This window comes from Cygnus atratus, chromosome 20 (assembly GCF_013377495.2).
Source record: "Cygnus atratus isolate AKBS03 ecotype Queensland, Australia chromosome 20, CAtr_DNAZoo_HiC_assembly, whole genome shotgun sequence".
Taxonomy (NCBI): domain Eukaryota; kingdom Metazoa; phylum Chordata; class Aves; order Anseriformes; family Anatidae; genus Cygnus; species Cygnus atratus.
In genome coordinates, this window is record NC_066381.1 from 8,068,992 (window position 1) to 8,093,804 (window position 24,813).

The following is a 24,813-nucleotide window of genomic DNA, read 5'->3' on the forward strand; positions in this document are numbered from 1 at the left end:
GTTTGGTTTCCCTCTTCTGTGCGTAGGCAGTATTGAATTTCGATGGCGTGCTGATCGCTGGGGGCTATGGACGCCTGATGCTTGCCATGCTTGTCACTGGTTTGTGCCGGGTGGGACAGGAGATGCTGTATTTCTTGCTTGCTACGTTTCAGATTTGCATAGCAGGGTTGAGTCTCTGTGCTTGGTGGGGTACATTCCTCCCTGCCTCCCTCCCTGACTGTTTTTATATGGCGCAGATAAAACACTTTAGTTTGCAGCCCAGCCCTCCTACTAACACGGGCAAGGCGCAGGCTGCAGCATTACCTTATTTTTTTTTACATGGCAATGTGAGAATCTAGGAACCTCCTTATGTTTTCACAGCGTTTCATTTCAGAAAGGTATTGAAAAGAATTTCGGTGGCCACTACAGGAAAGGCCACGACCGGCGGGGGCCGGGGTTGTGCTCCGGGGTGGGGGGAAGGCGCCGGGCGGGGTCTCGAACCCGCGGCTCCCCCAAGCCCCCGCCGGCCGCCGGGGGGCAGCAGCGCCGCTCCCGGCCCCCCCCGGTCCCGCCCCGGCGGCGCGGCCGCTTCCGGCGCACGCAGGCGGCAGCGCGCACATGGCGGTGAGCGGGGCACCGGGACCGGCACCGGGCGGGATGGGGCGCTCCGGGGCCTCCTGGCTGCCGTGGGGGTCCCGTGTAGGGCACCTCCCCTCGGTGGGGTGCCCGCTAAGGGGGGCCGCTGCCGGCCCGGCCCTGGGGGTCTGGGCCCTGCCGTGTCCCCGGGCTGTGCTGCCGGGGTCCCGGCGCTGAGCCCGCTGTCCCGCAGGGCACGGCGCCTCCCGAGGACGTGGAGCGGCTCCTGATCCAGTTCCGCGATGAGGCCGGGGAGCCCCTGGGGTCCCCCTTCGACGTCCCGCTCCGCATCACGCCGGGCGAGCTGCAGCTGGTGTGCAACGCGCTGCTGCAGGAGGTGAGGCCGCCCGCCCCGGGGCACCGGGCGTCCTGGCACCCGGGCTGCCCCGCGCCACCGCTCCTGCCCCTTCTCTTCCAGGACGACCCGGTGCCGTTGGCCTTCTTCTTCCGCGATGCCGAGATCGTGGTGTCGCTGGAGAAGACCCTGGCGGGGCAGGCGGTGGAGACGGAGAAGGTCCTCGACATCGTCTACCAGCCGCAGGCGGTGTTCAGGGTGCGGGCGGTGACCCGCTGCACCAGCTCCCTGGAGGGGCACACCGAGGCCGTCATCTCCGTCGCCTTCAGCCCCACGGGAAAGTACGAGGGGCTGGGTGCAGGCGGGGGGCTCAGCAGCAGCCGCTGGCCCACCCACGGTCACCGTGCTGAGCCTGACTTTTTTCTGTTGTAGGTACCTGGCGAGCGGCTCTGGAGACACCACGGTCCGCTTCTGGGACCTCAGCACGGAGACGCCGCAGTTCACAGCTAAAGGTGGGTGTGGGGTGTGCCAGGGGAGCAGTTCCTGAAGGCCCGCAGGGATCCTTCTGCCTGCTCAGAGGGACACAGAGCAGCCCTCGGGTGCTGTGCCAGCCACATGGCACCGTCCCTTGGAGGGGAGTTGCTCTCTTCCACTACTGAAGTAAAGAGCGAAGAAGGAATGTGCAGGATTCTCTCCCCTGTCCTGGGGGTGTGGCGTGCTGGGGCCAGGTCGGTGCAGCTCTCCGCACACTCTTGCTCACCCTTTCTCTGCCAGGTCACCGACACTGGGTGCTCAGCATCGCCTGGTCTCCTGATGGCAAGAAGCTGGCCTCAGGCTGCAAGAACAGCCAGGTGGGTGCTGGCACCACGGTCTCTTGGTGCCCCAGCAGCTGGGCTGGGGGGAATCTGGGGGAGTGCGGAGTGGCCTTGCCCAGGAGACCCTGTGCAGGTCTGATCTGAAGCGAAATGCAACCTGCCAAGTGGGCTCTGGGGGCTTTAGGGGCGAAGACTTGTTTTCTTTGGCAGCTTGGTTGGGTAAGGCAAGTGTCCGGTTGTTCGTAGCAGGATTTCCTATGCCCTGGAGGAGCTGTGCATGTGGATGCATCCCGGTGGCTGCAAGTAGTGGCTCCAAGCTGGCCTGCGCCTCAGCTGTGCCAGGCAGGGCTTTGTTTCTGTTGCAGCAGTCTCGCCGCCGAGCCCTGCTGTCTCGTGGCAGATGCTTTTGCCTCTGTACAGGAAAGAGTCCAGGATTTGGACATGGCCCTTGGCAGACGGCTCCATCACGAGGGAGGTGTCTGGAGCAAGCAGGGTGTTGCGCGGCCAAGCCAGGGTTGCTGTTTGCATGACCCAGACATGCAGTGGCAGCCTGTTTCACTGCTCCTGCTCAGACACAGACAAATTCCCTCTTACAGGAATGCAGAGGGGACCCTTCCCCAGCTATGGGGCAAAATACATGTGCCTAAGCAGCTTCCAGAAATGCCTGGGGAAGCGGGAGCACTTGCTTGCAATTACAAGCAAGTCAGTTACTTGCTGGGCTGCAGCGGGACCTTGGCTTGCTCTGACCTTCGGACGGTCTGGGAGCATGGAGGGTGGCCGCAGAGCTGCCAAGCGGCGCTGTCCCGGGCTTGCTCTCTGCGCAGCTGCTCTGGAAGGCCACTGTGACACGAGCCCAAGGAAACAGGCAGGTTGTGGCTTCAGTTTAACCCAGGGAGCTGCTTGTTCTCTGGTTTTCCCAGGTTCTTAAGTAGCAGATGACTAATGCCTTGGCTCTTTGGATGAGCATTTATATAGAGAGGGAAAAAACAACAGAAAACTAGCATGTGTCCTGCCCACAGAATCCGATAATAAGTAGCATTTAGCACTCTCTGGCTTTCATCATGCTCTTTAAACATTCACCAACTCTCTGGTGCAGAGTGTCAAAGGCTCAGGCTGGCTTTCTGGAGACCTGGATTGCTTTTGGGTTGAGGCAGATATTTTTGTAACAGCAGCATCTAAAGCAGAGAGGAGGGCGATCAGGTCTCATGCTCTGAGACATCAGCTGATTGCTGCTGGGATCTGCAAAGGCATCCAGTCCTCCTGCTCTCCTCCTGTTCTGCTCTATCTGCCAACGTAAATCCCAGCCCCGCAAGACTGGGGACACCTATCCTTTCTAAATGGAGCCTCAGCGTTCCTGGGATTCATGTGATGTGTGGCCTGACACGACCCTCTTGCTTTCTCTCGGGCAGATATTTCTCTGGGACCCAGCCACCGGCAATCAGATCGGTCGGGTTCTCGCCGGCCACTCCAGATGGATCACGTGCCTGTGCTGGGAGCCGCTCCACATGTAAGTGAGGGGCCAGCCCAGCCCTTCTTCCCTGTTACTTTTAAGGTAAAGACCAGCTTGACCTGAAGGGCATTTCTCCTGTTTGCCTTTTTCCCATTACGGTGCGCAGAGGGAGCGTGTGCAGCAGAACGGCCTGTGAGGTGGGGCAGGAAAAATGCATCCAGCTCAGGAGTCGCAGCTGCTGCTCGCAGTCCCTGTGAGGGCGCTGGGGAAGCTGCTGTTGGGCTGTGCCTCTGCTCCCTCACCCCGTATAAATGAGGTACCAGTAAGTGGAAAGGGCTTAATGTTTTCACAGTGCTGGACAAGCTGCTCAGCGTGCTGAGATGGGAGCAGGAAAGCCTGCATGCGTGGAGCCTGAGCTCAGCCTCTGCAGAGCACTCCTGTTCTGCCCTCTTGCATCCTGATTGCCTCTGTTTGTTTATCTTGAGGGCTGATTAACTCTGCAATCTCCTTATCCCTTGGATCGGCTAAAGCTCTGGCTGGGAGAGATGGGTGAGGGGGGACAGTTATAGCCAATAATCCAAGACATTGTAGAAATAAAGAAGGAAAAAAAGGGTCCCTTCAGAGCAGAGCCCTGCAAATTGAATTTGCCGGTAGGAAACTCCAGCAAACAATTAATTGGATTTGCAAAAACTGATTATAAAGGAGGATCAGGAAATGGAGAGCAGGGAGACAACCCTGCCAGAGCTCGACTTCCCTGTCTCCAGCCAGCTGCACAAGAGGAAGGGCTGTGTTCTTCCTCACCCCAGCACTGCCAGTGGTGCTGTCAGTTGTTACTAAGTCTCCAGACTGCTTGGCTTAGTGTGCTGCTTGTTTTTGCTTTTTCTTTGAGGATGGTTTGCTGTCAGCAGCCAGATAAAGGGAAACAAAAGGGAAACTCCTGAGAGCAGCGTTGTAGCAGGAGCCAGCGAGTGTCATTTTCAGCCCAAGAGTTGGTCTGGAGGGAAGCATCTGTCTGCTGATCCCCTGCCTGTGGGATCAGGTTCTCTGTAGTTGCCTCTGCCTGGCCTCTCTCTGGTGTTAAGCCAAAAGAGAACGTTGTATTCTAGAAACTTTGGGGCTCTTAAATCCTCTGAGGCTGATGGAGTAAGATCTTAGCTGTGCCTGCAGTGCAAATGGGTTTGATGGTCTTTTTTTCCCAGAAACCCGGAGTGCCGCTACCTGGCAAGTGCCTCCAAGGATGGCAGTGTCCGCATCTGGGACACGGTGATGGGCAGGTGTGACAAAATCCTGACGGGCCACACGCAGTCGGTGACGTGCGTGAAGTGGGGTGGCGATGGCTTGCTCTACTCCTCCTCCCAGGACAGAACCATCAAAGTCTGGAGGAGCCAGGACGTAAGTGGGCTGGGCAGCCATGTGGCCTGCTGACCAAGGGGGCCGCACGCAGCTTTGGAGCTTTGTCCGCTCCTCCTGGCATGGGTTGTCTGGCTCTGTGCTGCCCGTCCCTCTCTAAGCATGTGGTTTTGTATCCAGGGCGTCCTCTGCCGCACCCTGCAGGGCCACGCTCACTGGGTGAACACCATGGCCCTTAGCACCGACTACGTTCTCCGCACCGGTGCCTTCGAACCTGCTGAAGCCACCATCAACCCGCAGGATGTGAGCGGCTCCTGTAAGTGCAGTGCTGCGTTGTAGGGTGGAGGAGGTGGCGAGACCTGGTGTCTCTTAATGCTGCCAGGAGCTGAAGCAGTCTTCAGAGCTGGGAGCAGACCCTGTGCCGGTGTCAGTCATGCTGACAGCTGTGATACTCCTTGTGCATGCACGGAGTTGAGCAGTCTGGGGGATGAGAAGACCACCTTGAGTTCAGGGGCTTCAGTTCCCAGTGTGGTCCTTGGCAAAGAGGAAGAGGCTGAACAGTCACAAATGTGTTTGCTTGGCCCACAGAGTCAGAACTGGAATTGGCATCATAGGATTATAATGTTGCTTTTCTTCCCACAGTTTCAAGTCTTTCTTCTTAGTCCTCTCCCTTTCTCTTTTAGTGGCAGAACTGAAGGAAAAGGCACAGCAGAGGTATGAAAAAGTCAGGGTAAGTCCCATTGCAAAGTTTGCCCTTGCCGTGGTTTTTAACACTAGTGCTGGTGGAAGCAGTAAATGCGCACGGTTGGCTGTTGGGTGTGTTTCCAGGCTCTCCACACCTGGCTCTTACAAGAATTGGGTTCTGTCATCCCTTTCTCAGGGCTCAGGACCAGAAAGGCTCGTCTCGGGGTCAGATGATTTCACGCTGTTTCTTTGGAAGCCAGCAGAAGACAAGAAGCCACTGGAGAGAATGACAGGCCACCAGGCACTGATTAACCAAGTCCTGTTCTCACCAGACACGCGGATAATAGCTAGTGCTTCCTTTGACAAGTCAATAAAGCTCTGGGATGGCAGGACAGGAAAGTGAGTTTTTCTGTCCTCTTACAGAGGTGGTTTTTGTGTTGGGTCTGCCTGTGATGTGCAGGTTACACAGAGATGGGCAGTGCCCCAGTGTCATTGTCAGCAGCTCCCTGCTGTGTTCAGCATCTCTGTAGCCTTAACCTCACACAAAAAAATTCTACTCCTGTTTCTTTGCCCTTGGGAAGTCCCTTGGTGGGCTCCTCATGTTGTAGGGCCTGTGCTTAGCCAAGTGCATGGGATTCTGCTGTTACCCAGCCACAGTGCTGCCTGGCACCCATGTGGCACGTGCTGTCTGCTGCAGGGCCGGTTCTCTGGGGCAGGCACAGCTGCGATGGGGTGGGATGTTCCACTCGGCTGCTCTCCTGAAGATGTGTGCGTTGCACGCTGTAGACTGACCCAGTTTAAACAATGCCCGTGCCAGGGAACAGCTTGTTCTGGATGATGCAAATTCATGTAGTTACAAGTGGTGCTGTTGGTGTTTGGATGTCCCTGTAATCCAGCTTTTAACCTTCTGCTAGAGTGTTGGTGAGCTCCGTGGGGCAGCAGTCCTTCCCTTGTTCTCCTTTGTACCAATGAGCTCTGGCTTAACGTCAGTAATTTAATGGTCTTTCTACATCCAGGCATGTTTCTGCTCAACTAGAGAGGAAGGAGTTACCTGTCCAGTGAGGCTGCAATGTTGCAGCTGGATAAGGGTTTCTTGGAGGAGTTGAGATGAAGGGCCTGTCTTCAAGAAGGCTCTGAGCCTGTCTGGGAGGAGTTTTAGACAGATTGAATTGACTTTGCAATTGACTGCCTTACGTGTGCAAAGTGTGAGATGGATCGGAGTGTTCTGGGCTCCAAAGCACTTGCTTGCAACCAGGGTAGAAGCATGAAGACAAGGCAAGGGCAGGTTTGAAACAAATCTGTTTCAATTTTTGGTCATGCCACCTCTGCCCCAGGTACCTGACGGCGCTGAGGGGACACGTCTCGGCTGTGTATCAGATCGCCTGGTCAGCCGACAGCCGCTTGCTGGTGAGCGGGAGCAGCGACAGCACGCTGAAGGTTTGGGATGCTGAGACAAAGAAACTGGCCATTGATCTTCCCGGCCATGCGGACGAGGTGAGTGGTCAAGCCGAGGTGCTTGAGAGGGGTAGGAATGTTGACTCCTCCAGGGACAGCAGAATTAACTGGGTCTTTCCCTGTGCTAGGTGTTTGCAACAGATTGGAGCCCAGACGGACAAAGGGTAGCGAGTGGAGGGAAGGATAAGTGTTTGCGGATGTAAGTAGCCTGTGGTCCGTCCATGGAGGAAGTCACAGCCACTCCACATCTGCAGTTTCGTTGCAGAGACCTGCACGGTTAGGGCATGCTCTCTCCTTTCTGAGAGTACAGCGCAGGCCACATCCCAGCTCAGAGACCTGACCTGCCTCAGTGCAGGGACTGCTGCTGTCCCCTGGGAGATGACTAGAAAGCAGAGTCCCTCCAACCGAGCCGTCAGTGGTGAAACTTGACTCAGATATTTTGCCTCCCGCAGAGGGCTGGAGGAGGGAAAGGAGCAGTTGTACCAATCGGTCAGAGCCTTCCTTTCTCACCTTGCTGTGTCTCCCAGTTATGCAGACAGACAAATTCCTGTGAGCCGGTTGCCATTTGAGCACAGCTGACGAAGGAACCTGGTCCCAAGGTCCTTGCTGTGCTGCTCTCGTCCAGCACCTGCTGGGCCGTGCGGCAGCACTGGTGCCAGACCACAGAGACTCAACAGCTCTTTCTGTCCACAGATGGCGTAGATAGGAGGAGCGACACGAAGCCACCGTTCCTGTCCTAAGCTGCCCTGCCCGTCGGCTCGATCCGTCTGGGAGATCGGAAGGTGATGGACAGCAGGGGCTGACCTGAGCACATCTCCTTGTTCCTGTTACCTGCTCTCCCTCATGGACCCTTTCCTTATATTTATTTAAGGAAATTTTAATTCCGGTTCTTATTAAGAGCTGTGCTTTGTGGGATTATTTCCTCTGAACATTACAGGAGGGATATCTCATCTGTCTCCATCTCAGCCCGCTTTTTCTTGAAATTTCAGCCTTACAGTGTTCTGCCCCCTTGGAAGGTAAAAGCAAAGGGTGGGGACAGCTCATGCTCTTCCTTGCCACGTGAAGAATCCTGCAGGCATGAAGGCTTTTAGTGGGAACAGAAATGGTTATCTTTGTGTGGCTTTCAGAGTGAGGGAGAGGAAGGGGAAAATACAGCACATCATTACGTTGCAGAATTGTGCTCTGCTGCTTGCCTGGGACAAAGATCTGCTGAGAATAAGGTCTCGGGGGTTCCTCGTTATTCCAGTAAGGTTTTGCCTTTCCACTCAGCCTACATGCCCATGAGCTGTGCCAAGCATTATCTGTCAGTGATCCTCCTCGTCGACAACAGCTAACTATTCGCTCATCCGTTCAGGCCTGGGTGCAACAGGCATGAACTGCAAACTACTGCTAGAGCCGTGCTGAGTTTTCAGGTCTCAGTGGCTCTTGGAAATGAGAAAATGAGGCATTTGTGCCTCTGAACAGCGTGCTCATTTCCCATCCACTGCTAGGGAGGAAATAAGGAAGGGATGGAGAGGGGGAAGGATGGAGCAGGCATTCTGGTTGTTGCATGGCCCTTGCCCTGGATACGTGCTGACAGCAGGGCTGGGGCTGTCACAGTAAATGGCAAAACTTCTATTGCACAGAGTTGGCTCCTTCTGGAGTTTCTCAAGTGTGTTTACTTGCCCAGTGGGTGAGAGGGATTCACTGTCAGTTTATATATTTGTAAGCTTGCTTACGAGCCTTTCTATAAGTCACTTCAGGCTTCCAACAGTCATGAGGCAAATAGATCTAGATTTAAGTTTTATTTCCAGGATGGTTATAAAACAGTGAAAATCAGGAGGTGATTAATAAGGAGTAGAGAATATATTGTCAGATTTTAATTGCAGCAAATTAGCATGAAGACCAAAACATTCTGCATCACCCTCATACTGTGGTTGCTACTCAGTGATAACTGCCACTCAGAACAGAGTTCCCAGTTGCAGAAGATGCATTTTAGGATTTTATTCCTGCTGGCAGGATTCTCTGGAGAATTAAAAGGGGATGGTGCAGTCATGACTGTTTGCTTGTCTGGAAGTGTTCAGATGAGCAAAGCACTGGAACAAAGTGTTACATCTTTAATACAGCTGAGAACACAAACTGGTTCCTTTTGTTGTTAGTGTCTTTCTCAGCCAGGCAAATCAGCGAGCTCTATCTTCATGGGATCTTTTGAGAAGGACTCAATATCCTGTACCTGCTCTTTCATTCATATGGTTCCTTTAGCTGATTCTTGCTGACACTGAAGGCCATGTTGCATCTATCTGCATAAACAAAGCCTTTCGTAATTTGCTAAGGTAAACGTTAGGGCAGAGGATGATTTAAAACTGTAGCTGATAATTCTGTCCCCTCCAGACTGCTATGCCCTTGGGAAGGAGAGGAGCATGCATGCAGGTGGCAGAGCTCTGGTCACAGACGAAAAGCCTTTGTTGTGCAGTTTTGTAGGGGAAACAACCCATCTTCTGGAGTTCAGCTCTGTCCTGTGGTTTGACTTGCTGCAAGCAGGAGCCTCTGCAGCTCCTGGTAGTGTGTAACTCTCTTTGGGCTGCACAGGGTCACTGTGCCCCACTGATCTGCGACACATTTTGTGTTGGAAGTGGTGATTTTTCCAAGGTGGGGGAAGTGATCCTGCAGGTACTGGCTCGCCCGTGTTTGTATACTTAAAGACCAATTCCTTGTCCACTGATTTCCAAAGCAAAGCCATTGCTGTGCCCTCTGACGTAGGTTAGCTCCTGCCATCCCTTCAGACTCTACTTCTGTAATATTAGGCACAGAGCAGAGCCTGCCTAAAACCCACTTTGTGCTGGGGCACAAACCTTTTCCAAAGCAAAATGAGAACTCTTGAAGAGAGGGCCTGTAAGTTCACGCCAAAGAAAACAAAACAAAACAAAACAAAACCAAACCTACCTTAATCGTTCTTTGACCTGATAGTGAGTCGATTTTGAACCACACCATGTGATGAGTTCTCACAGAGACCAAATCGTATTTTCCTATCCTAAGCAGGTGCTCCCATTTCTATCATTCATACAGGACCAGCCTTCATGCATACTAATTGCTGGCCCCTTTCCAGCTGTATTCCCAAGCAATCCCATAACACTCCTCCCCGTTTTATTTGGAAGTGGCATTTCTCGGGCCGCGCTCTACAGTTTACTGACTTGTGTGCTGGGAAACAGCTGCTGCCCTTTGCTTCGGGGGTGGCTCCTTTCTGGCAGGAGACAAAGTAGCACTTGATCACCCTCTCTCTCCTGGCGATGGGAGCTTTAATTAGCTAATTTTTGCTGATTTGGCTTGATGGTGTTATTAGTGGATAAGATGTTACTTTTTGTCAAAGGCCAAGCATGAGCTTTAATGGCTTTGTACCTATAGCTACACTTACCAAAAAATTTGCTGTAACACCTGAAGTTTTCAAACCCAGTGCAATAGGAAACTCAGGATGTACTGCTGTGTTTCAATCCAGTTTCACCCAGGTTACTTATTAAGTATACCACACAGGTATGCCTCTACCAAAAGGACCTTATTTTTCACTGATACTGTAAGAATAATTTAAAGCATATTCCGCTGATACAGTGCTTCTGCCACAGAGCCATCGGACACTTTCTCCTTTAAAAGCTGTGATAACTCAGCTTGTGCCACCATTAATTTTACTACAAATCCCCAGTAGGGAGGACAGTGGTGATAAGGACTGGGAAGCATGCCAGTCTGCTGAGAAAGGCTTACCTGTCTTGATTAAATTCCTGGGTATGATGGAGGGAGGGAAGGAGAGAAGAGAACAGTGAGCGCACCTAGAGTGAAGTAGGCAGACCAGGACAGAGCTGAGAGGAGTGGGAAAGGTGGCAGGTTCCTGTCCCTTGGGGGTAGATTTAGATAAGTGGGGCTTTAGCATCCCTCTGAAAATCATTCTCAGGGCTGTGTGTTCTGCTTACCCAGGCAGGAAAGCTGGTGAAGTGGTGTTGCAAGTTGTGCTCCCGAGATCCTGGTTCCTTGCAGTCACGCGTTCATGTTCTGCTTGACTCAGCTGATCTCTTGATTATTTTCCCAGATCAGTAATTTAACTTCCATGTGCATACTTATTGTCTGGAGAGAGATGCAAAAAAGATCTTTTGATGAACAGGAAGAAAATCAGCATCATCTTTATTCTGCATGAGTATTAGGAGAAACAATCTTCTCTCTGCTTTTCTTTGGGTGAACCTAGGCACCATTCAGGCAATGTTTCCCTCAGAAATGGCTGCATTTTGGCGGTATGGCAGAAAAGGGCTTACCATAAAGGCCATCAGTGCTTTTGATGAAAGTACTATAGAAACTCAGAACAGTGATGTCTGTATAGTGGGGAACTCCTGCCAGATGAAAGCACACTTCTCTTGTGTGCTCAGGCAAGCAATGTGGAAGGTGCTAATTCCTTCCCAGATCTGTGCCTCATGTGATCACGAGTCCCAGCTCACATCTGAGGGGCTAATTTGGCCAAACCAATGTAGTGCAGCCAGGAGAAAGCCACAAATACCTCTCCAGTAATGTTATTTTCTGTTTTCCTCTCCCTCACCCTGAAGGTTGGTTGTCCTTGCTGAGCTGCAGCTGGCTGATAGTTTGTGTAAGTCCTGCCATTGCCCAGGCAATGATATTAAAGAAATAAACTCGGCACGCTGTACTCTGCTTTTGGAGAATCACCATGGCCTCTCAGACTGCAGTGCTAGTGCCCACTGCCCAGCCATGCCTTTCGAGTGCACTGGGTAATTTATTGTCCTGCTGCATGACTTTGTCAGAGCAGAAAGCTGCATCCCTCCGAGTGCTGCAGGGCTGCTGCTGCCTGATAGTGCTAACTGGTGAATTTCTGCGTGTGTTCTGGGTGAGGGAGGAGCAGCACGAGCCCTGCGGGTTATCGTGTGTTGCTCTCCCAGCATCTCCAGCAACAAGGCTCTCTAGGAAAGGCGGGCAAATACAGTCTGCTTCATCTCCAACCTCTTGCAGTAGCAAAAGCAAGGGAAGGTGCTGTCTGTAAATAGGTTTGTTGTAGTCATAACGCTGGAAATATTGACACCTAGAAACTCTCCCAAAGACTTCTCAAGGAGACAGCTCAAATGAGTGACCTGCATGCAAATCTCCACAGCCCTTCATTGAGTGCTTTTTCAGATTTCAGCCCCTCAGATCCTGTTCAAATCCCAGTGCTACGCCAGTGTATTTAGTTATTCTGGTCAAATCTCCTTGCTGTTTTGTCCTTGCTGTGCTGAAATAAACCTGCTTGAGGGCTCCAGCCCTGTTATGAGGACAAAAGGACATCAGACAGGCTGCTACCAAAGGGAAACGTGTCTCATTTTTGAAGTGTAATGCAGAGCAGGTGGTTTAGAAATTCCTAAAGTGGCTTTCTCAGTTCAGAAGGGATCTTTCTATTTTTTTATTTTTTTATGTTCCCTAAAATGCAGTTTGTGACTTAGACTTTGGGGTGAAGATACACACTGGTGCTGAGAGGATTAATACTGAATGTGAGAATCAGTGGATGGCAATAAACAGCCAGTTCTGAGGGAAATTATTTTGTGAGTCAGAATATTTAACACATTGAGACTTGTGGGCTTTTTCCTGGTTTTAAAGGGGCATTGTGAATACATCCTAGAAAGTGCTTGTGTTACTACCAACACCTTAATTTATGATTAACTTAGAATATTTTTACATCTCATTTATTCCTTCCACAGTGGTGTTCTGAGCTGCTGAAATTATTTGGCCAGCTTCACTTTGTTTTTTTGTTTACTTGTTAGGTTAGTGCCACAAAGGAATTTTGCATAGGTGCTCAGAACTGCAGAAAATAAAGGGTGAATTTGATCTTGAGGGATTTTTTTTAAAGTTCTTAATTCTCTGTGGCACAAAATAGATGTGTTAGGATTCTTCTGATGCCTCTATGTAATGTTTAGAGCTTAAAATATCCTTCATAAAGCTGTCAATATTCCCTCATCTCTTGCTAAATATTTCTTATGCAGGTGTGTTATCTTTGGAGAAGTCTTTAGCTGTGGAGTTTTTGACATGGCGCACCACTCTAGTAGTTCTTGGTTTTGAGTTACAGAAAGTGAAGGGAGATAAGTAAAGAATAATGAGAGGGCCAACTGTGTAACTCTCTGCTAGGTCACTATTTTCATCTAGCAGCACTGAAAGCAGATCCCAAGAGAGAAGGAGCAGTACAGGTGTGTGGGGTCTGAGCTCTGGCCCAACAAGATCCCAAAGCACGCCTTGTGGTGTCTGTAAGTGCCCAAATCCCAAGTAGTGCTGTGTCTGGCAGCTGCCTGCTGCCCCTTTGACGGCACACAGCCAGGAGGGTTAATCATTGCTGCTGCCATGTGTAGTGACCAGAGTGCCAACGGGATCCGGGGCAGATGGGGATATTTGGGTGGCCTGAAACGTCTCGTACACGTGAAACCTGGATGCTGAGGTGGCATGATGGAAAATGCAGAGAGGAAATGAAAGAGCACAGTGAGGAAAGGAAAGGAGCATAATTATGTAGATCTGGAGGTGAAGGTCAAAGTCTCCATGTGACTGGTGTATGGTGTGATTTTTTGTTTGTTTTTTTTTTTTTTTGGAGGGTGTTTTTTTTTGTTTGTATTTGTTGCTGAAAACTGCCCAAGGCTGATCTAGAAGTGCTGGGGGAAGAGAGTGCAAATTAAGAGTGGCCGTTCTCTGCATGAAGAGAGCGAGCAACATGAGAAGTGTCTTTGGCTTAGGGCACTTACCTGTATTAGCATTTTGCCTGTGTGTTCCTCAGTTGCTTCTCCATTCTTTTAAGTTTCTTCTGATGTAGAATCTTGCTTACTAATGGAGTAGGGTCAGGGCTGAGGGTGAGCCCTGAGGTGCTGGGTAAGCAGTATCGCCATCCTGGCAGCGGTGCTGGGTGGGATGAGCTAACCTCTGCGTTCCTACCTCTGCTGCTGCCTCACGATGTGGCTCCTCACCCTGCCCCGATCTGTGGTGTGGGCAGGCCCCCCCCTCTCCTGGTGGCCCCTCAGCTTTGTCCCTCATTTCAGGCAGGCCTGAGGTGGCTGAGGAAGTGGCCCAAGGGGAACGCAGCTCGCGTTAGGAGCGATTTCCAGGGAAGGCAGGGGCTGAAACTCGAGTTTGGCCTCAGCCTGGTCCCTCCCAGGTGCCGGGACGAGGACGTGTGTGCGGCCCCGGTGCTCCCTGAGGGGATGGGGGGCCTGTGTCCAGCAGCCGTGGCTCCCCCAGCGCCGGGTGTGGGGGCGCGGGGGGCCCTGAGGCGCCGCCGGAGCCCTGAGGTGATGGCGGTGGGGCCCTGAGGCGACGCCGGACTCCTGAGGAGATGGCGGCGGATGGACCGCGCCTCGCGCTCCCGCCGGGTTAAACGGGGTGAGGCACTTTTTGGCCGCCGGCGGAAGAAGCCGAGCGCTGGGGCCTGCGCGATGCGGCCTATAAAAGGCGCGGAGCTGCGGGCAGTCGGAGCCGGGGCTGGCGGGGTGCGGATCGCAGAGGAGGCGCTTGGCTGAGCGGCGGGAGCCCCGGAAGGCGGCGGTGGCGGCGGCGGCGGCCTGAGAGCCCCCTATCTGCACCCTCCCTGCTCGCTCCTCTCCCTCGGGGGGCGAGGAGACAGCGCCAGCCCCCCTCGGAGCCGCGGGCCGCGCCTCCCCCCCCTCGCCCCGCTGGATGCTCTGGGTCTCGCTCCCTGAGAGGGGCCGCGGCGCCGGCAGTCCGCGCTGTGGTGGGGCCATGGGGGCGGGCAGCGGCAGGGCGCCGAGCCCCCTTCCCCGCTGAGCAAGCCCCCGCGTCCCGGCACCGATGCCGAGCTGTCCCCTCACGGCCGGCCCCTGAGAGCCTCCCTTCCCCTCCCCATGCCTGACGGAGCCCCTCGCCTCGGAGACGCCCTGCAGCAGCCCCGCCGGCCCGGGGGTCTGCGGCTGCCCCCGCGGGATGAGAGGAGCTGCCCCGGCCGCCGGGGGCAGCCAGGAGAGGGGCAGGCTCCCTGCCCGCCGCCGGCTGCCGTGAGGCGGCTGTAGCTGCCTCGGCTGGAGGAAGAGCCCCTTTGTTTTCCTCCCACCCCCCCCCGCCCCCAACCCCTTCCCGGGGCTTCATGCCCCCCTGAGGGATGATGGAGGTGGTGGGGGACTTTGAGTACAGCAAGAAGGACCTGATAGGACACGGAGCCTTTGCTGTGGTCTTCAAAGGTCGCCACCGCAAGGTAAATACCACAGCGGCGGGCTCGGCCCGCAGCCGGTTACACAACCCCCGCCGGGCCGGGGTCGCTCGGTGGGGCCGCGGCTCTGAGGAGCCCGTGCCGGGGGGTGACAGCTACCGGGGGCCTTCGGGGACTTCTGGGGTTGGGGGGAGGGAAAATTAAAAAAAAAAAAAAAAAAAAAAGACAAAAAGGTGTAGAGTGGGCTCTGAGGTAGCGGGCCGGGGGCGGTGGAGCCCAGAGGTGGGCCCTGCGGCGGCCTGAGCCGAGCCGCCGTCACCCGGCCTCGCCAAGCGATTTCTCTTTTATTATCATGATGATGGTTTAATAAAAACATCAACAAAAAGCTCGGCTAAGCCCTGTTCTCACCTCTCCTCCCTGCTGTTTGGTAGCTTCCTAACATAACGGCGAGCCGGGAGTTGCAGCTGCAGGGGAGCCGAGCCCTTTGTTTGTCAGGAGGGGCATGTTTATCTCGCTGGGGAGCGAGGGACCCGGTGGAAAATTGTCTCCTGGGGGACTGGAGGAAGATTTCTGAAATTCAGAGGTGTCTGGTTTCCTGGCGTGGCTCGCCGATCACCCCGGATATTCATAGTTGGGTTATGGTTTCTTGATGCTGCAAGAGTTTATTCTGGGGCTGGTGCCTGAAGTGCTGTGCTTTCCAGAAAATAAGTCTTCACGCTGACCCTGCGGGAGCATCGGGGAAGAACTTGGAAGGGCACAGCACAGAGATTTTTGAGTTTAAAAAAAAAAAAGGCATTAGAAGCTTTGAAGGCCAATGGAGATGATGCCAAAGACAATTTATTTTTAGGCAGTATATAAACATACAATAAATAAACTATATATTTACTTAAAAACCAAATGCTCGTATAGTTTTCAGCTGTGGAGTTCAAGAAGGCCAAAACTGGGAAGTCTAACAGAGAATAAAAGTGACTTCATCATGGGGATGGGACTGAAGAACTAATGGGATATGATTATTTTTGTTTTAATATTTTTTTGTAATGCTTTTAAATCCATGAAAATGCAGTCTAGCTGCAGCTGGATTTTAATAGCTGCCTTCACTGTTGTGGAATGAAATAGTTCTTAATGGTGTCATGTGATGTAGTAATCACCGGTGGGTAGAGTAGGGGTGATCTCTCTGCTCTTTCTCTTGTGCTTCACTAGATACTTTTTAGTGGATAAAATTAAAAAACATATATATATGTTAAACTGACAATACTTTTTTGGTTGTTTGCAGAAAACGGATTGGGAAGTAGCCATAAAGAGTATTAACAAAAAGAACTTGTCAAAGTCACAAATCCTACTTGGAAAAGAAATAAAAATCTTAAAGGTATGTTAATTGCAGTGATTTTTTAAAGCTGCTTTACTTGAAAAGGAAAAGAGACTTTTGACGCAGTTCATTCTGGGTCATGTGCAGTATCACAGTAATTGTTGCTATGCCTTTTGCATCTTTATTAGTTCCAGAAGAAATTCAGAACTAAGAAAACAAAAAAAGAAGAGATACTTTTTTAGTTCTGGAAATGCTCTCACAACAGGTTAAGGGCATGTTTTTGTTGTTATAAGTGAAAAACTGTTGTAGAACCAGTATGTGCTTTTATTGCACATACAGAAAGCTTTGTCGTTCAGGATGCCTAGTGTTGCACCACCTTTCCCAAGCTGTACAGTCACAGCAGAGGGTAAAATACAGGTCCTTGATCCTTTTTGTTTTTTTTTTTTCTCCTCAAAGATGCCTCAAAAACTAAAATTGGCATGCTGAGTATGATTCCTGGGGCAGACTTCCCACTTCTGAGTTAATTCACTTCAAAAGTGTAGTGTGGCTTTAATGAAGGAAATAGAGCATCATTTAGTTCTTCAGTGCTGTTTTATAGAAATGTCTGCTTGGATAGTGTCTTATCACTCTCTGCTCTCTGAACTTCACTGCATCTCATCTGATGTACCTTTGCAGTAATAATCAATACTGCTGTCAAGTTTAGTGCTGTTTCCAACTTTCTTGAGATCTATTTCTATTTTATATGCGAGTATATATTCTAGTTTATATATTATACACTAGAAATTGCAGCATTGGGTCTGTGTGCTGCAAGTGCTTAGCAAAGAGTTGCTTTTGTTTTGAACAGTTACAAATAACTGCGTGAGTTGTTATGCAAGTTGTAGTTGATGTTATTTGGCTTGTTTTCCACTTTATTGTAAAATAAGAAGGTTGGCTTGAAAATAGCATAGTTGGTTACTCCCCTAAACAAGAAATTGTTTGAGACTATAATTAAATTTAGTTTTCAGTATTTGTTAAAGGATCGTGTGTTGTAATATTTTCTATAACAAGATGTAGAAAATATATTCTTGAACCAGATGTTTTTTGACCTCGGAAGATACTGTCTAATTTTCTATCAGTGTAATATATAGACTAAATAGCTGGGATTTCCTCCAAATTCCATCGAATGGTCTAAAAATATACTACCTTTCTTTGTAAAACTTGGTTATCTTTTATTATTACCTGGTATATTAAATTTAAAATAATATCAGGCTATTGCCATAATATAAATATTTTGTTTTACAGGAACTTCAGCATGAGAACATTGTAGCTCTTTATGATGTCCAGGTAAAAATATACCTTGATGCCTTTTTCTTTAAATTTTATTTATTAAAATATAATGCCTATAAATATCAAGTAGATCAAAGTAGCCATATTTTTTTTTCTGTAATCAATGCAGTATTTAGAAAAAGAAATCCATTTTCCTGGCAGTGGCGGGGGGATGTTCTCATATTCAACACATTACACACTTATTTTATATTGTCTCTTTTTGGGGTAGAAATGTGTGAGGAATCTGGTTTAGTTCCAGGCACGGGAGCAAATGGAAGCCTGATAATCTCTGCAGAGACTGTTTGTGTAGTCTGGTCCTGTCTCCAGAGAGAAGCATCAGCTGGCTGGGCTGGGAGCTGTATCAGTGGCAGTAACTATTCTCCTGAATTAGCATTGTTTCTTTGGCCCTCTAATTTAATTGGAAAGTGGATGTTTGCGGTTAATGACTGATTACACCCAAAGGAAAACGTGCTAGTAGGAGTTGATCTGAAAGGATGAAGCAAAGTGACATTAAGAAGTCAACATAACTGAAAATACTGTTGTAGAAAAGGAGCAGTGTTTTTGAGGGTTCTGTGGCAAAGACATATATTGTATAGCCCTGTGTCATGGTGAGGGAGAACTGAGGGAAGCAGAAGATCACCATCACATGGGTATGTTGCTGTTACATACCTGTGTTCCAATGGGGGGGGGATAAAGTATAAAAGCCAACCAGACATTTGGATCTTTTTGATTAGGAGACATAAGGATTAGGTGGCTTCAAGTTGTCTTCCTCTTTTTATTCCCAGGATTCTACCTGACAAGGTGAAGGTGTTTCTTTTCTAGCCTATCCAGAGTAGTGCATTCTACTTAGCAGGAAGTACATTTTTTGTATTGTAAGGCCTGCAAGTGTTGAGTAATGGCTAAATATGAGATGATGTAAGGTGTGCAGCCATTTGTTCGACTTGAATAAGAACTATACATTTGTCTCCTGGCCTCAATTCTAATCTTAAATACAGAATTACGTTTATGAATAAAATTATTAAGAGCCACCCTTGGGGCATGGCGTAGACAAAGCAGTACAAAATAGAAATTTTTACAGTATTCAACTATTTTGTCTTTACATGTTTGCATCCTAAAAGGTTTTCAGCTTACGTGTAGATGTGTTATCTTGTGTAGCTACAGAAATCTGTGTTCAGAGGATATACGCCAGGTAAAGTCAGGTTTTATTGTGTTTAGTACTGCAGGACATATATCAGCTTCTGTTGACCTATGATACAAAGTGATGGTTTCAAGTAATAACAGATTATGCTTCAAAACTTCCCATTCGGATGCGTACACTCTTTCCTGAGGTCTTTCCTTTCCCTTTTTGGGTCCTGACTTCAGAACTCTGCATTTTGAATGATATTAGCTGCTCTGAAAGGGAAAGTGCAGTCTCTCAAAGAGACCAGGCTTTCCTCAGTAATGCTAAATGGAAATAATCTGTCAGCGTCCTGAATTTAGTGTATACGCACACCTTAAAAGAAACTGGAGTTGTTGATGGAGGATGTTGGCATGTGAGTAAGCAGCTGAATTTTGGATTTATCATTTACAGTTGTTTCATGTGAAGATTGCTTATTAAGCTTTGCAGCTCCACCTGAAGGTAGTTGACCAGATGTAATGTATTGTGATGATTTAACATCATCTTCTAATTTGAAGCTTTGGAGCAGCTCTCGTTTCTTATTATTTCTATACGGAACATCCACAAGGGAAGAAAGGACAGAGCTATATACTTGTTTATTTCTTCACCTAAAAGTAATTTAGAAACACATTTTTCATGCTTTTATATTCTACCACAGAAAAGGGTGCCCCTATAAGTGACAGTACTTTATGATTGGTCAGCCTTGTATTCTCCTTTTGAGATGTTCCTGTTTGTCACTGGCCATTGCGCTTCAATAAAAAGAACAGCTACAGCAGAGAGAAGGGAAAAAGTGTCTCATACCTTGGATATATTTCAAATACATTCATGGCAAACATAAGGCTTGGCAGTATAATGCTACTTCTATAGAGGAAATTGCTGTGCAAAATATGGTCCAGAGGATGTGACACTTGCACAAATAAGCTTTTCCCTTTCTGCACAGGGCTTTGTTTGTGAAATATTATACGTCATTAACTTGTATGATTATATTAATTTATAACCCAGCAAGAATGAACACTATGCAAGGCATTCACATGTCTAGTAGGCTTCTACACCTACTAATTTTCTCTAGCATTTCATGTTCTAGCATGTACTGCTCTTTTTGTTTGTCATAGTATTGTGTACATGGACATATAGTATAGTAGATAAGAATTTAGGAATTTAAACAATATTTAAGTTATAGAAACTATTTTTTTTACTCTATGCTGGAGCCAGTGGGGTCTGTGTCATAGTAGGGAGTTCTCAGTGTGACTGGGAGTATGTTTTATTTTTATAGATCTGCTGGTCTGAAGTTTTTCTTAAATGCTCACATTTCAAATGCACTCCTAGGCAGACCGTTTATCTGAATAATTGAAGAACTGTTTGTTGTACCAAGTGTTCAGATAAAAAAAAAAAAAAAGCTGGTGTGCAATGCAAGTGGCAAAAATAAGTGAAAAAAGGTGTATTAATTGCAATGAATAATAAATATTTTTTACATCTCACAATATTAAGTGAAATTATTTGTGCTCAATGATGGTACTTGGAGATTAAAGCTGTAAGCCTGCATAGCAATTTGAAATATATCTTTTAAGCTTTAGAAAGAAAGGGTAGTTAATATTTTACATATTGCAAAAGGCTTCATTTAGAATTGTTTTTCACATGAGGTAATTACACACATTCCTTCTCTTTCATCTCTGATCATTTATGGTTATGTTCCTGTTGCATCTGCGACCAGTCACACAAGTGAGTGTAATAAAAAGACATACACTGCTAAGGCTTTGATTGGATCTAAGGAGAACTTGTGAGCCTTTCTAACGTTAGGATATGAACACTTGAAAACCTACAGTGCTGTTGCTTCAGTTTCTTATGAACACCATTTTTTATATTCCTTAATATATATAGGGTCCACTAAGTTAAATTACTGGAAATGACCGTTCATCTGGAGACATCCCCAAAAGAACTGGTGTGCCATTAGTGTTGAATATGTATTGGTCAGCATTAAAATCTTTTGTTCTGTTGCCAGCACAATAATTGCCCTCAATTTCCGTAAGGTGGTCACGTGCGGTTCTGGCAGGTTTGGTCTGCAGTTATGCATTTGATGTAAGCAGAGTATGTTTTTTGTGCCAGCTCAGAAGTCCAGGGAGCTGCACAAAACTGAGTTTGGAGATGAATGGTTCTAAGACTGAAGGCGTTTGTGGAGATGCTTAAATATGAGCTTTCAGTCTGTGAGAGGCAAATGTTTTGCTGTAGGAGGGCTTTGGAAGAAAAATGCAGCTCACCTGTCAAGGTGAAATTACTTTTTTCATGAAGCAAAAAGCAGAGTGCAATAGATGGATTCTAAAACATAACCTGTTGAGACATTTTTTACTTATCTTCTTGGGCAGGAGGTTGGTATTTTTCAAAAATAAAAACCACCTGAGTCACTGCAATGGTATAGGAATGCAGCTCTTGTCCTGTGGTGGTGCTGTGAGATATCATTCATCCTGCAAAAGAAGATCTGAGAGTCTTGGATCACATTAATTGGGAAAATGGAGCCTTGTTTCTCAAAAACAAAAGGAGTCTACAATAACCTCTAACTCAGCAGCATGAAGTGCATTGTGGTCCTGGGATAAAATATTGTACTGCACTGAAGGTATCAGTAAGTTATTTGGAATGTGCTATACTTATTAGGCCACGAATTTACAGTTTTCTGCAGTTCATGATCCCAAGTGTGTGCCGAGTAGAACTAATCTCACACAGTGCCAGACAGTGCCTGTTTTAGCAAATAATTTAATTCAAAACCTCTTTAGAGTGTCAGCCGTCAGGATGAAAGCCTGTAATGTATCTTGGAGATTGCGCTTTAGAAGAATGAATTAGTCTTCGCTGTATGGAGTCTGAAGTTTGCGATTTGAGCAGTAGTATAGAGAGAACGAATTTCTAGTTTGTTACTGGAGAAAGAGTATCTGAACATAAATTGTTTCTCGTCTTAGCTCGTTGACGCAGAGCAGACAAAATAACTGCAGCTGCTTCTCCTGTCCTTGAAAGCAGCGAAAGCTAGTGGGAACAAAGCCAGTGATCCTTTGGTACCTATTCCTCGGCCTTTCCCATACAAGTGCCTGTCAGTTCCTACTAGGGATGCTTGTGGACGGAATGGTGTTTATCTATGGCTCCTGTTTTACTGAAGGGATTAAGTGCTCCTGTCTGGGTTACTCAAGGACTCCAGCTGGTCTGGTCGTATTGCATGTTTCCTGAGGCGGTGGCTTCAGGCATTCTGGTGTGTGCTCTTGATCTTGGTGTGTCACAGCTTTGATTGCCTCCGTGCTCTCATCATAGCTGTTTCTGAACCATCATCTTTTAAATGAGGACGTCTCAATGTCTTTTTTTTTTCTTCAGCTGTTTGATTGAGGCCTCTTGATTTGACAGCATCCATCCTTACTGTGCGTGGATGTAGTCATAGGAAAACACGCTTTCCAGACCATTTTTCTGGGTTTGTATTTCCCCGCCACATGACAAATGTTTTTAAACAAAAAGGAAAATCCCGCCCTTTAGAAAACGCATAGGTTCTGAAATACCACTGTGTAGTTGGTGCAAACTGGAAGGCGGGTAACAATATCAGACTGCAAGGAATGACACTAGCCTAGGTGTTGAAGGTTAGGGATAGCCAGTTAGTTTGTTTTAACCACCAGAACCAAAGGTTTGGAGTTGCTACATAGTCCTTAACTCCTTTGCTATGCCTGGATGCTGTAATCTGTATTTCAAAACTGTTTCAGATGATCTTTAAGTATTTGAGCATGTTAAGTGCTTGGTGTGCCATGAACAATTTTGCCTTTCCTTTGTGTTGTGCAGTCGCCGGCCTCTTTCACTGTCCCCCATACATATTACTTAAGTACAGCAATTCACATACCAGCAAATGAGTGGTACTGCTGTTGTGGTACATATCCCATGGCTGATTGCTCTTTTATGTGAATAATTGGCAGCGTGCACGCTATTTGAATCCTATGGGCACGTGTCAACTGACATTTAGTCCGAGACTTAACATTTAGTGAGAACTAACAAAATGTTCAGGCCTTTGGACGTGATCAGAGCTGAACACATTAGAAGCTGCCGGTGCAGTGCACTTGTAAAGCAAAGTGAGAGTGTCTGTAATGCAGTCAGAAATAGCCTTAAAAAGATCTGGACCAGTCCCTTTTCACTAAATCATTAGAACTTTTGCCAAATGTATCTAATGCTCCAAAAAATGAAGAGTGTGTTCCTGGCCAAAAAATAAATAAGCAAATATAGCACAAATTAACATGTCAGAAAATCAGATAACAGCAATGCATAAGCTGTCAGGCTAACTTGCACGCTCTTGGGACTCAGATCATAAACTGCAGCTAAACAGAATCTACAAACTGAGCAAAAGCAGAGTAACTAATTACTTGCCATGGTTTCTCCTTTGGCAGCTCACTAAATACTCACTGCAGACTTTTATCTTTTTCTAAAGGAGGACTTCCTATCCAAAAAGAAATCTCGGGTATGTTTCTGCCAGTATGCTAGAGTTCTAAAAACAGCTGTCAGAAGTAACCATGAATGTTTTGACTTCTTTTTCAATTAATATCTTTTAAATGGAACTACTGCACTGAGCCTGTGATTTGGGTTGGAACTTCACATCCCTTGAGACAACTGTGGAAGTCTGGAATTAAAACACGGCAATTTTTGGCAAATATGTTGCCTCCTAATCTTTGTCTGGTAGGTTTACCTGTTAGCTTTCAGAGTTGTAAAATGGTTTCCTATTAGCCTTTGTTATCTTCTACTTTATCTTGCAAGTAAAACTTCGATTCAGAATAAGAAGTAAAAGTAGGTTTTTGTCAAGAAAATTTTGAGTAAATAAGGCAAGGTATGCTGGGAAAATGTTCCATAATTGTTTAAACACAGCATACATTTGTTTTGCTTGATTATTTTTCTAGGTAGAAGTGTAGGCCAGAGCAGCTCCAGCTGTTATGATTTTATGACATGTATGTGAATGTAAATTTTTGAAAGCGTTGCTATCTGTTTCAAGAAGCAGTTTAAAATAGCTTGCTAGGTCAGCTTAATTCCTGAACGTTAAATCTGAAACGTGGTGGTTTACTTATCTTTCCCTTTTTGAGCACTTTTCTCTGCCTAGCTAGTCAACAGGAATCGCTCATCTGGAGAATGATGATAGGGATCGCTTTATTTTTCAGCAAAATAATTTATTAGGGAGAAATGCGTCTACAGAATTGACTTGTGTTTTCTGAATGTATTCCCAAAACAGAGATCATGTTCCCAGTCAGGCTGGGCAAGAACAGGAATGCAAAATGTGAACAACTGTGAAGGGATGAAAAACTTCAGCTGTTTTGAAGCTGTTTTGCTTGCATTGGTGGGATATTGAAAAGTGCATGTAGTTACGAGTTAAAGTTGGGATCAAGTGTGGCTGGGGAGCTTGGTACCCGTACTGCACAAAATATTTCTTCTGCAGTACCAATTAGATACAGCTTTTGACCAGGCTAGGAAAATGTCTTTGTGAAATCTCTAACCTGATATTTTCAAAAATAAAAATTAAAAAGATTTATATCCAATCCACAATAAAAACACTCTACTTCTTACTATGACTTTAACCCAATGACTTGACTATTGTTAATCAATAATATCCATCAGTAAAAGCTGAGTAATGCTAGCCAAGGAAAATCTGGTGTAGTCTGTAGGAACGACTTTCTTTAAACAGCAGTTGGAAACAGTATGTAATCTTGGTTGTTTTTCATATTCCTAAGTGGTATTGTTGAGAAGCTCCCTTTTCCAGTTGAAAATGCCAATTATGAAGGATAAAACCAAGATAATACAATGAAATAATTAAATGAGTTAGGGTTTTTTTTTAAGAATGGTGCATGTTGGGTTTTAAAAGCCTTGGTGATCTGTTCAGTGACTAGTAAGTTGTAGAGCAAGTCCCAGGTATTTGGAGAATAGACTAGAATGGGTAATTTGAATATGGTGGGTAAATTTTACATGGTGTAAGCAGATAATATTTGAATAAAAATCTAAACTTTTAGAGTAAATTATAGTAAACATTTTATATTTTCATTATAAATGGAATTGATATATATATATATATATAATCAAATCACCCTAATCGAGTATTTGGTTTTAGTTAACACTCTCAAAATAACTCTGATAATACTGTAGCCAGGGTAAGGCTTTAATTAAAACTTTAATGTGATATATACAGATTTTTGAACACCAACATTTTATGGGAATTAAATATTCAGGGATTCATTTGGACAGATTTAGAAATCGCAACA

General features: G+C 47.3%; 2 protein-coding genes across 3 annotated transcripts in view; both read left to right on the plus strand.

Moving 5' to 3' along the window:
* Nucleotides 1–549: 549 nt before the first annotated feature.
* NLE1 (notchless homolog 1) lies at nucleotides 550–7,561 on the plus strand. 2 transcript variants are annotated; one of them, XM_035560878.2, is made up of 13 exons: nucleotides 550–603; nucleotides 809–952; nucleotides 1,034–1,251; nucleotides 1,343–1,422; nucleotides 1,685–1,761; nucleotides 3,135–3,232; nucleotides 4,375–4,567; nucleotides 4,706–4,841; nucleotides 5,209–5,255; nucleotides 5,406–5,608; nucleotides 6,544–6,703; nucleotides 6,793–6,863; nucleotides 7,358–7,561. In XM_035560878.2, the coding sequence occupies exons 1-13, from the start codon at nucleotides 598–600 to the stop codon at nucleotides 7,368–7,370; spliced, it is 1,446 nt and encodes a 481-aa protein (XP_035416771.1). In that variant the 5' UTR covers nucleotides 550–597; the 3' UTR covers nucleotides 7,371–7,561. The 2 variants fall into 2 exon arrangements, with proteins under 2 accessions (XP_035416771.1, XP_035416770.1); XM_035560877.2 differs by having other exon boundaries at nucleotides 809–1,251.
* Nucleotides 7,562–14,111: 6,550 nt separating this feature from the next.
* Nucleotides 14,112–24,813, plus strand: part of ULK2 (unc-51 like autophagy activating kinase 2) — a 39,777-nt gene continuing 29,075 nt past the window's right edge. The window contains exons 1-3 of the mRNA XM_035560876.2: nucleotides 14,112–14,843; nucleotides 16,072–16,164; nucleotides 17,386–17,427. Of these exons, the coding sequence (XP_035416769.1) occupies nucleotides 14,751–14,843; nucleotides 16,072–16,164; nucleotides 17,386–17,427 (228 nt within the window). The 5' untranslated portion in view covers nucleotides 14,112–14,750. The remainder of the gene's footprint in view (nucleotides 14,844–16,071; nucleotides 16,165–17,385; nucleotides 17,428–24,813) is intronic.

Excerpts from the sequence above, each read along its gene's own strand:
- NLE1 (XM_035560877.2), top strand. Across the intron at positions 3,233-4,374 it reads TGCTGGGAGCCGCTCCACAT|AAACCCGGAGTGCCGCTACC; the intron begins GTAAGTGAGGGG and ends TTTTTTTCCCAG. Across the intron at positions 4,568-4,705 it reads AAGTCTGGAGGAGCCAGGAC|GGCGTCCTCTGCCGCACCCT; the intron begins GTAAGTGGGCTG and ends TTTTGTATCCAG.